Source organism: Neofelis nebulosa, chromosome 15, assembly GCF_028018385.1.
Source record: "Neofelis nebulosa isolate mNeoNeb1 chromosome 15, mNeoNeb1.pri, whole genome shotgun sequence".
NCBI lineage: Eukaryota > Metazoa > Chordata > Mammalia > Carnivora > Felidae > Neofelis > Neofelis nebulosa.
The window spans coordinates 25,208,002-25,220,256 of NC_080796.1; the positions used below are offsets into that span (position 1 = coordinate 25,208,002).

Here is a 12,255-nt window from a genome sequence, read left to right on the forward strand (position 1 = left end):
CACCATGCATGCACATTCACCACACACACACGTGCACGTAGGTGCACGCGCAGCCACACATGGGTCTAGGTAAACCAAAGCATAAGGCAGAGGCTGGGTGAAGTTACAGGTGTTAACTTCTCTGCCTCACCAAATCATCCATTTGTAATTTTCTGCATTTGTGTCCTTAATCCATTTTGTTCCTTGCCTGAAATAACGGATGCTTATTGCTACTTTTTCCCTTATACATTAGCCTAGAGTTTTCACAAGGGAATTCATTTTAAAGATTACCGGCCTGGGATTTGCTTGTTCTACTTCAAAAGAATGTTCAGCCATTTTTATATACGCAATACAAGGATCCTAGGTGAAAAACATAAATACCCACACACGCTGCTTATCTCCACCTTCTGGAACATTAAATATTCAGGAAAATGAGGCCCACCATCGATTTTTCCATAATACCCCAATACGTATCATTAGTTGGCAATCTGTCAGGCAGGTTTCAACTCAAGTGACAGACTTCACGTTCAAATCAATTTCGATTAATTTTGCAAGAATCATTCGGAGAAACGTGGCATCAGAGCCCTGATTTAAATCAAGATGTATGGCATCCTCCACTTTTCATTTATCTTGTCATTTTACGGGGAAAATGCAGTCATTTGTCTGGCACTTTTTTATATACATATAAACGCATGCTGCTTATCACTCCTGGCTCCATTATCCCCAAGACAGTCACTTTTTTCCCTCCTAACAGTTGCTCCATTATTTTATTAGTGTCCAAAACGAGACCTCGCAGACAGTGATGATCAGAGAATAATGGAAATTAGAGATGGAAATGACAGATTAGGTCTCCCTGTCTGTTTCCTGGGGCTAATGTTCCTGTCAGTCTGCGACTCGCTGCTTTAGCCTGTCTTATTTTAAATGACACCAACGTGGGGCCTCCACCAAATCCCTGGAGGCTCTCGTCTACATCCTAAGACTGCCTCTACACGCAGCCAGAGGGAACGACAAACCCTGTGCAATTACCAAGTGAGGCCAGGCCCGTCCTCGCATGATCTGTCTGCAAGGCGAGGGATGTGGAGGCTTGAGCGATTGGCCACCAAATCCAATCACTGCAGAGGGCCAGCCTGGATCATTCAGGGCAAAAAGCGAAATGATATTTTGTCGTTGTTTTCTTCAGCAGCAAGTTTGCAGGCTAAGAGATAGAGAGCTGGTTATCCATCACCCTTTACAACATTTTACTCAGTAAGAATCCTAGCCAACCGAGATGCTCAGCCACCACAGAAGCTAATATCCTGGCTCCCCATCCACTATGCAAACGTGTCAGGGGTCAGAGAGTGAGGGGACTAAGGGGACTTTAAACAGCGAGTGGCACTCTTTTATTCATACGCCGCTTGACATCTATCAGCCAAGCCTTCTGCCCTCCCCACCCATCTTTCAACAAGACGCTACCTCATGTGCATTTACCCTTCTACTAACACCTTCCTCCAAATCGTGGGGGGTAGCCTCTCCGATGCGATCTCAGGTTCAGTGGAAACAGAGCAATCCTTCATTTTCACTAACAGAAAAATTTCATGGCATTTTGACTTCCTCAAGTTTTCTGACCTGTGACTCAGATTTCCTTTCCCTAACTTCATTCCCTCTTGTCCTTATTCCTCAACCTCAACCCGTTCCAGAACATTTGCCCTCTTCTAACGTCGATGGGCATCTATCACGCCTTGACTTAGTCATCAGCTGGCCAGTTCTCTGAGTTGAGTTCTTCTACCCTTTGTCATAAATCACTCCCTTGGGCTCTTCAATCATTTTTATTGCTCTTCTCCAAACTCTCACCCATTTGTCTCCATATTTATTGCTTTGAGAGTCCAGAACTACATTCAATATTCTAGGCTTGGTCTCTTCAGAATCACACAGAGGGGGCTGATCATCAACCCCGGGAATATGAGTCCTCCATGGCAATGTGCGAAATGATGGTGGTTCCTTTTTCTACCCTGTCAGGCTGCAAACACATTTCTAATCAGCAGAAAAGCAATCACTCTCAGATGGCTTTTGCCTTGATCTCTTTCTAGTTTTCCCTGTTCCATCGACTGCTATTATTAGTTAGTGTTTATCGACCCCTTTCTCTATCCACTCTGCTCCATGGGGGAGCCAACGCAGAAAGCAAGCAAGCTCTCAGCACCCAAGACAAAGTAGAAAGTTGCTTCTAAAAAGCAAGAGAAGACGCACAGTGGTGACGGTTGCACAACAATGCGAATGTCCTTAATGCCGCTGAATGGTACACTTAAAAATGATGAAAATGGTAAGTTTTATGAGGTGTGTATTTCATCACAATAATTTTTTTTAATGTAAAGAAAAATCCAAGACAAGATAACTTCTATCACAGTCATGTGTGCTTGGGGGAAAGCAAAGGTCTCTGAAAGAAATGGTTACTGGGGATCCGGGCAAAATACCCTTACTTGGTACGGAGCATTCCCACATTTCCCCCTTGCTGACAGTGGTGGGGAAAACGAGTGTCTCCTCACGTCAGTCTCACAAAGCCCCTTGAGCTCTGGGAGAGCTCCACGGGAGTCTGTGTGGCTTCGTGTGTCTCCAACAAAATCAACAGCTAAGTTCTGCCTGTGGAATCCTGGTGGCTGGCGGTAGAATGCAAAGGAGGAGAGGGACAGCTTGATTTTCAGATCCCAGCTGGAGGCTGTGGGGCTGCGAGTCAGAGGCATCATCTCTGAACTCGTAAATGGAGAAAAAGATGACACGGACGTCACTGGAATGGTATAAATATGGAAACGCATGGTGACATTTTTACCCATTCGCTATTCAGAATATAACCACCCCTTAGCTCCGTTCCTCTACACGCAATTGTTCCGCGTCCTGTCTGCATGAAGAAGGGTGACATCTGGGAACCGGCTCATCTGCCATCCCCTCACTTACCCCTGGTTTGTGCCCCATTCATTCCGAATGCAAAGATGCTTGTGTACTGGATCCTTCATGTAACCTTCGTAGCAAAGGCATTCCCCTTAGAAGCAGGGTAGGAAGAAGGAAAAGAAACATGAAGGAATTGATTAACATGTCTGTTTGAGAAAATGAACGTGAAACGATCAGATTAAACTCAGACTCTAATAATGGTGTGGAAGAAACCATAAATCCCATTATGTCACACATCCCCATCTCTACTGCCCACGGAATGAACACACCCCCAATCTCCCCATTTTCCACTACGTGCTAATTTTCTCTAGTGGAGGAATCTAACATTTGCAAAGAGCCTACTATATGTGCTCGGTAAACACAAAGAACGAGAACTCTGAGCAAAAGAACTTTTTCAACCGTGTTTTCTCAGTGCCAAGTCTACTGCAAGGTGCATATTAGGTGATCAATAAGTATTTAAAGAGCACATAAGCAATGTATTTCATCAAATATTTCTAAGAAACTTGAAAAGTAGGTATTATTAGCTCTGCTATGCTGATAGGGGAAACTGAAGCTCAGAAAAATTGAGGGATCTGGAGACAACTTATAAATGGCAGAGTTCATATTTGAGCTTATGACGGTCCATCTCTGGACCTTTATTCACACCATGCCAGGCCATTAGCCCATAGAACAATGACATACTTAGAGGAGGTCACTTATACTTCTTATGGTTTTCTAGGAACTCTGGGTTTTTGTTTTTAAATGAAAATGGCTAATTATTTTGGCGCTTTTAAACAGAAGAACCATCCACAATTCTATATTTGTTTAGAACATTACTATGCTTCCTTACCATTAGTTACTCCGTTAATATACCAAGCGGTCCACAACCCCTTTGGAACTGTATGCAACACCGTGTGTGTGTGTGTGTGTGTGTGTGTGTGTGTGTGTGTGTGCACATCTCCTCACGGCAGGATTCCACAACATTCTTCTGATTTACAAGCAAAATCAAGACCCCCAAGGATTAAGAATCATTGCTCCACTTAGTACTGATCTTGGAAACATTTGCTGCTGTGCCCTTATATTAGTAATCCTTAAGCAATGCTGTGTATCCCTAAACTGCTGAGACCGGAGCCAGTGCAGCACTCGTGTGAACTCTGTCACTGGCTGGTTAGTTCATAGGTAGTAGAAGGACAGGGTATGACTTCCCACCATTTGTAAATTGTAAAAGTGGCATGCCTTGAAAAGACAAGGGACATAAGGTTTCCTCATCTTTCTAGGAAGAGACTCTAAAAAGGGATATACATAGCTTGGAGTATGATTTTCTGCTTTCCAAGATAAAAAAAACAATAAAAATGAAGCGAGGGGTCCCCACCTCGCGGGGGACCCCTAGAGCGAAGGGACTGGGTAGGTTCTAAAGGAAGGAGTTTTTTGTTGTTGTTGTTGTTAGGATCTAAGGTTAATCTTTCTTTTCCAGATGGGCCTATAAGCTACTGACCATCAGGGCCCCACTACCAGGTAACAGGTAACGCCCATTCTCTTCCCCCACACCTGTTTAGCTCAAGGTGCTGAGGAGTGGAGTGACAATTAGTTCACTTCTTAGTTTAGGGGGTGTCCACACAGAGTATGAGGTTAGTACTTTGTCTCCTGTATGGGAAACTCAGGCTTCCACGTGGGCTAGATTCACAATAGGCTCACATTTACTGGCTTCAGTGGTGCTGAGCTGTGTCCAAGAATGGTCAGGGAGCTAGGAGTGGAACATAGGAAAACAAAGCTAGAAATCAGGGAAATGATAATAAAGCTTTCAGATGAATGACGTTTCTCCAGGAGAGAGGAAGATAAAGAAGGCAAGTACCAGAGGATCATAAAAGAAGAAAATTACTAAGGGGTCAGCCTTCCTATCTTACCAATTCCAAAGAAAGCATGGACTTTAGACTATAAGCCACACAAGGGTAGGAACAAAGTTAGGTTTTTTGTTGTTGCTGTTGTTTTGTTTTGTTTATTCGCATAAGCAGGGATTTTATAAACAGTGCAAAATGGAAAACTGATTATATCATTTCAAATTTTGCCCTGAATTTACAGACAACACGACCACCACCAACTCTCAAGATGCAGAGATAAAAGGCAACTAGTGGGTCTAGTTCACAGACAGGCTTCTCCCTTCAGGAGATCATTTCCCAGCTGTCCCTATGGACATCAGGCATGGGTAGGACGTTGAAAAACAGGAAGTAACCTCATGAGGCTGCTGAGCCCATCACTCCGACTCTTAGAAGGGTCTTGGCTAGAGGCCATGCCCTAGACTTAAGGATTGACCAAAAAGGGAGTCCTTCCACGTTCGAGATCTAGTTACTGCAAAACATGTAAAAATAAATGCAGTAACAACTGAGAGTTCAAGCAAAGCCTGATTTTCCTAATGATGGCAATACCTACCATTTGTAGAGTACATTCACCTTTCTCAAATTGCCTTCACAGTCATTATCTCCTTGTGAAGTTCCATCACTCATTACCACGTGGGGACCCGCTGCCGACAACAGATAGAGCTTCCCTCCGTCTAATGTCATATGCGGCCCAAAGCCGGATCAACAGAGACATTTTCAAACATACCAGGCTAGAGTCTGAGGATATCCAAAATCTGCCTCTCAAACGATCCTCATTTCCGGAACCCACCAAACTCCCCCCTTCTGTATTCCTCCTCAAAACCAGTTGGGCCATCTACACGGAAAAGGAGTTCAGACTTGATGAGGGAAGTTGCTATGGCAACCAAATGCTAAATCTTGACTTTAAGAGGGGTTTCATGCGAGCACAAGCTCCGACTGTTAGCTGTGAATTTTAAAGACCCCACAAGGGTGTTGGATGCCCTCCTAAGCTCGAAGTGTTACAGTCTCTGCATCTGCTGTGACAGATGGCGGGGAACACATGACGTGCCGGCTCTGTGGTGGTGTTCACAGGAATCCAATGGAGAGACGTGTCACGGCCACGGAGAGGTGCCCAACCGGGATGGATTGTGCCCTGCAGGAGGCACGCACAGGCCACCACACTGCCAGAGAGTAGAAACCCACCAAGAGGTGATCCAGGCAAGGCCTGGAAATGGCTACACTTGATTTGTGTTTGCTACCCTTGAGGTCAAATGCCTTGAGGTAACTTGCATGGTGCCCCTGCCTTCCCTCATTCCCCATTCTGTAGGTGAAGGGGTGAGGTGCAAATCTCATCAAAGGATCAACCTTGACTTAAGGGCTCCTCCGACATGACTGGGCTGGACTTGATGTGGCCAAAAGCCCTGACTTACCTATCCTCCAGGTAGCTGTTGGCTTTTATTAAATGCAACTGGCTGGTGTGCTCCATCTAAAAAGGGCAATCTCTGTAAGACATCTGGACTACGGTAACATCTAACCTCCTGGTCTCCTCCCCTGTGGAGACATCAGGCAAGAGGCGGGCCCAGAGTCAAACGGTCCCATGTGACCCTGGGAGGGCAGACAGGGAAGTACGCCAGTTGCACATCCTGAAGGAAGGGGTTTTAATGGAGTTTGGAATGAGTGGGTGATCCAGGTGGCAAGAACAAAATTGAAAGCCATGCTACTTTGCCAAACTGAGTTCAAGAGAGAGAAGCAGTGGTTCAGATCAAGGAAAGGGGAGGAGGGCTCCACTGAGTCTGGGAAACTGGACCAATGGCCCTCGCCAGGTTTTACACATTTCTCTATGGTTAGCACTGGCCTCTAGAAAGATCTGGGGTAGAAAGAATTTTGGTGAATGGCAATCTTGGATAGCCAGTAAAATCTGATTTAGCTTGGATGCCCGTGCTGCTTGTAGACACATAAAAGCTACATATCTTGCAAAGGGCAGTGTCTGTGGCCAGGATTGACGGGGGCTGTGAAATCAAGCAAGTGTGTGTGATGCCTCCACAGCTGCCCAACTGGCAGAACAAAGTCCGGGGATGGAGTAGTGAGAGAAGTTGCTAAATCCAGCTAGTCTGTGTTTCCATCAGAAAACAAGCAATCGGGCAAACATACAACTGTAAACAAAAACCCTTAGAAAGTACAGCAAAAGTCAACCTCTGGCTGGATCCAACCAGAGCACTAAGCCATTCAACCTCAGTGGTTTGCCATTAGCCCACCCGGACCTGAGACACACCTACGGTTCCAAACCTGGGCAGATCTGGGGAAGAATGTCAGTGTGCACTTGGCCGAGGGCTTCCAGGCACTGGGCTAAGAGCTCCAGGTATGCTACATCTCTCCCAAAGAGTGTGTTGCTACAACGTAGGAGGGAGGCTGACATGGAAAACAGATCAGCAGGCTTCCTCCAGCTCACTCTTCTGGAGACCTCTGATGCATGTTTAGAAGATCCATGTAGCCACCTCTATGAACTGGGCTGGGAGCTACAAAGGGTAACGTTAACGATGCTCGTTCTTTCTCTGCCCTTTCCCACCTTCTGTTTCTACAGGTGCCATAAAAATGACCACAAACTTCACGGCTTAAACAACACTGTTTTATTATCTTACAGTTCTGTAGATCAGAAGCCTGACATAAGTCTCAGGGGGCTACAAACAAGGTGTCTGCAGGCCCACATTCTTTTTTGGAGCCTGGAGAAGAGAAATCTGTTTCCTTGCCTTTTCCACCTTCTGGAGGTTGACCACATTCCTTGCCTCGTGCCCCTTTCCACCAGCTACAAAGCCAGCAGTGGCTGGTGGGGTCCTTCTCGTGTCGTATCATCCTGGCCTCCTCTTCTGTCTCCCTCTTCCACTTTTTAAGGACCCTAGTGATTTTACTAGGCCCACCTGGTTGACCCAGAATATTCTCATTCTAAAGCCTGTTGTTTAGCCACCCGGATTCATCTTTGCCACATAACGTAACTCACTCACAGGTTCTGGGGAAGAGGGGGACAATATCCTTGGGGGATATTCTGCCTACCACAGCTGCTATTCTGGACCACTGTGCAGGTGATGCGTAAACGCATGCTTAACTTTGGAACGTTCTGGAAGGTTGCCTAAGGAGAGCTCCAGGCCCCAGAGGATGCTCCTTTGCAGTGACTGAGCGTGCGTGTTTGTGTGTTTGTGCGTGTGCGTGTGTGAACAAGTACACACGTGCACTTGCACTGTTCCACATCTCCATATGGGCAGACCTCTCGGCATGGCTGGGAAAGCACACGTCCCAACACGGTGACATTTCCAAGTGAGTTAGCTGGAGGATTGCAAAAATAACGTCGGCTTGACTTGCAGCCAATTCCCACACTCAGCTCTTTGGAGAAAGGCTCTAGGACGGAGTGTGGGAGGCGATAAAGTTTCTTACTGATGAGCGTGTGGGATGACCACATCATCCCACGTGCGGGAAGAAGCAGGGCAGGAAGGGGGAGGGTTTCCAATTCCAGCATTAATGAAAACAAAAGTCTCCGCAGCAGCACTTCTCAGCTGCTACCCCAAATGAAGACGATGCACCTTAGCTCTGCTGTGGGGTTTGGGTTCCTCTCTGCAGTCTCCCGCATGGCTTTCCAGTTGGATATTCATTAATTGTCACAGATATGGGGAAGCCACAGGCAGAGGAGGGCTTCCCAAAGTCATTTTCAGCAAGGATTAGCAATGAGACGTCTAGGAAGACTGAAGAGGGAGGTGATAGGAACTTCGCTGTGGACAAGCAGGCACCCGGTTCCTGGCTTGGGAAGCATGCTCAGTATAATGATGGTTGTTTGCATAGTTTTCAGTGACAGATATGCTGGATCTGACATGTCTGGGGAAATCAAGCAACCCTTGATAATCCCACCTCTGCTCTGACTTCATGATGGATAGAACACAGACTTATGGCTTAGGAAGCCGTGGGGGCTTTGAGTGAGTTATGCACCTTCTCGGGGAATTCACACATCGATCTAAAGTAAGAAGGTCGTTTCTCTCTAAGACCCCTCCATGCATAAAACACCAATCCCTTCTCCCCACATGTAATTAAAAGTGCTTTCTGCTCTTTAAAACCTCAGTAGAGAAGAACAGACATCATGTTTTCACTCATATGTGTATCTTGAGAAACTTAACAGAAGACCATGGGGGAAGGGAGGGGAAAAAATAGATACAAACAGAGGGAGGGAGGCAAACCGTAAGAGACTCTTAAATACAGAGAACAAACTGAGAGTGGATGGGAAGGTGGGGGAGAAGGGAAAATGGGTGATGGGTGTTGAGGAGGGCACTTGGGATGAGCACTGGGTGTTGTATGTGAGCCAATTTGACAATAAATTATATTCATGAAAAAATAAATAAATAACACCTCAGTGGCGCCTTCCAAGGCCCTCTGGGGATCATGGTTCTCTCAGAAGTGAATTTAACAGCTCAGCTTGTCCCAGGATCTCCCAATCCAAGTCAGTGGTGGGGACCAGAGACCTGCTGCACAGAGAGGCCCCGTCTTGGACATGAGCCGCTTTTCCGTTCTCCCGAGCACACTGGCTTTCGGGCAGGGTGCACAGCCCATCTGTTTGATTTGGTGTTTGCCTGACAGCGTGGGAGGAGCAGCAAGTAGGCACAGTCTTAGACATCAGATGTTTAAAATGCTGTACTTTCTCTTCCACACGCGGGCCTGGAAGACCTGTGATGGGCCCAGGTGAAAACTTAGACCTAAGAAGGTGAACTTTAGCCATTGTCGCCACCTGTTACTCTCCCAAAGACATCTAGCAATGGTTGTGACAGAAGTAAGGCTATATCTCCTGGACTCAACCTCTATTAATATCCCTCCAACCCAGCACCTGAAGAAGATACACCCGTGGGGGGGTGTGTGTGTGTGTGTACGTGAGCACGTGTATGTATGTATTTATGTGTGCCTGTGTATGTATATGCATGTGTGTACGTTTGTATATGTGTGTGCCTGTGTATGTATGTGTGTACTTGTATGTGCACGTGCATGTGCATGTATATATGTAACTATGTGCGCACACGTGTGTGTAAGTGTACGTGTGTGCACATGCATGCATGCATATGTGCATGTGTGTGCGTGTATGTGTGCACATGTACGTGTACACGTGTGTGTATGCACGTGCATGCATATGTACGTGTGTGTGAATGTGTGATGCGTATGTATATGTGTATGTGTGTGCACATACACAGGCATATGTGTGTGGTATGTAGTGGAGGTGAGGGGCTGTACGTGAGGTACGGAGAGTGGGAGCAGTTGGCCCCTAACTCCCCACATTTCCCTTGGGGGTCTTAACTATCATTATACCCCTTCCTTTGTTCTAAGGCATCATACTATTTCTCTGGGAAGGATCTATCTGTAGAACCGAATCTACTGGAACCAGGTCTTTATAACGACTACTGGAGATGAACCCTTTCTGCAAGAAAAGCGCACAGCAACCTGGAAGAAGAGGCCCACACTCCTCAGTTTCCTGGAGCTCACAAAGCTCTCAGAGCCGTGCATGAATATGGACCCTCTCAGGGAAGCCCCACCCCATCTGGTAACATGACAGCCTGGAAGATGTCTCTCTCCTTTGCCCCAGTAACCCCTCTCCTAAGATTCATCTGAAGACTATAACTTCAGATGTGCCCTGCGTTTATGTGGAAAGATATTCATTTTGGTAGTATTTGTAAAAATTAAAAATTTAAAGCATCCTAAATGTCAAATAATAGGGAACTATTTAAGTGAGCTATGATATAGACGTACAATGGAATACCAAATAGCCATTAAAATTATGTTATTGACGATTATTTAATGGTTCTGGAAAATTTTCATGATAAAATGTTAAAGTGAAAAAAATCAGGGAAATGCTATTGGACTTCGTGTGCTTATGAGTCTCTGAAAATCATGCACAGATAAAGATCAGAAGGGACATTACGATTTTAAAATGATTTCTCCAGAAGATAGAATTATAGATAATTATCATTTTCTTCAATGAGCTTTCCTAACTTTTCCAAATTTTCTGCGATAAACATGCATAGTCTGGCCCCAGTAGCTGACATCCAATGGATGGATGGCAAATGGGTGTGGAGGTCATCTTAAACGGGTCCATACAGAGTGGGGGTCCCAGAAAAGATACTTCCAAGGCTTCTGCCAGAAGATGACACATTTTAAGCCCACATGCTCGGGGGCCCAACACTACACCGGCAGCTTGCACGGTCTAGACTCCCAAAGGCAATGGAAAAATTGGGAGAGACGGTCTGGGTTTCTAGGGGAGTGATTGCAAGAGGCATGAACTCTGACAGTTACCCGCTGCCCGGTGCTCCCGCCTACCAGTTTCGGGGTCGCACTGGTGTTCACAGGGGTCCAGGAGCCGCCGGGCACAGAGGTCCATGGCCCAGGGCCCACTGGAGTTCTGCTGAGAGAAGAGCACCACTTGGGCTGGGTTCAGCCAGTCACTGGCATCCAGCTGGCTCCCCTCCAGCAAGATGAAGCGGCTCCCTGCAGGAGAGAGAAAGGAGGTGTGCCTGTGTGTGCATACAATGCGCACACGTGTGCACACACACACACGTCACTGAAGGCAGAGTAAGGGACGCTCTGCAGAATACCCCAAGCCGAGATCACTACTCCTACCAGCCCCGGCCTGTCATGAGCCCCCGAGCAAGGGATCAGCAGATGGAGGCTCGGCCACCACCTGGACCTCCTGCCACACCGCCCCCTGGTGCCTTGCCCCGTCCCGTCTCTATCAGGGTGGACCGAGGGAATCCTGGGACACAGCAGCTCTGTGATGGCCATGGCATGGCTCCATCAGACCCAGCCACAGGCACTGGCGCTCGCCCAAGGAACAGGGACCCGCTGCCTTGTCTCCTCCACATGCCACGAAATAGCAGGCTCTCTCACACCAGGGACAGTCCCCACCTGTCTTCAGCCTTAGAGCAGCAGAGAGAACAGACATTATACAAGTCGATTCGGTGCTCTGGGCTTAACAAATTCAGGGCCTCTCAGAACCTGTTTCAATCCCTCATTATATTGGGGTCCCCCTGGATGAAAGTAAATTATCGCTTCAGTGTTCTAGGCTTTAGCAAGTTACTGCAATTAGGAGTTTCTCACCCGGGCATACCCAGACCAAAGCATGGCTGATTCGTAATCACCTCCTCTCCTCCGCTTAGCCTCTCCCTTCCCAAAAGCCAGGAATCTCAGTGTCGATCTACCTGTATCCAGCATGCTCTGTATTTCTCTACAAAGACAGGGGCTTATTTTAAAACAAAGAGAAATGAGAAACTGGAGTGGGTACAGAGAAGAGGAGGTAATCTGTTCAGTTTTATGGTTGTTGTTGTTTTTTTTTAACCTGCTTTCTGTCCTCATCTGTGGACAATCCAAATTTGTCCTAAGCCTCACTTATCTGGGTTTATTTTTCCCTCGCTTACAGTAACAAGTAACAGTGACCCCCCAGCTTCCCTATCTTCCCTGTCCAACTCGAAAACTTCCCCTTTGGGGAGGAAGCCGCATCCTCGGAAGTGAG

General features: G+C 46.7%; 1 protein-coding gene across 6 annotated transcripts in view; it reads right to left on the minus strand.

The window, feature by feature from the left end:
• ASTN1 (astrotactin 1) overlaps positions 1-12,255 on the minus strand; it is a 303,122-nt gene that overhangs the window by 138,219 nt on the left and 152,648 nt on the right. For 3 of the 6 annotated variants that reach the window (XM_058700150.1, XM_058700154.1, XM_058700148.1), the window contains exons 7-8: positions 11,043-11,234; positions 2,905-2,989 (exon numbers count right to left, since the gene is read on the minus strand). In XM_058700150.1, coding sequence (XP_058556133.1) covers positions 2,905-2,989; positions 11,043-11,234 — 277 coding nt within the window. The remainder of the gene's footprint in view (positions 1-2,904; positions 2,990-11,042; positions 11,235-12,255) is intronic. The other 3 variants (XM_058700151.1, XM_058700149.1, XM_058700153.1) reach the window with 1 other exon arrangement.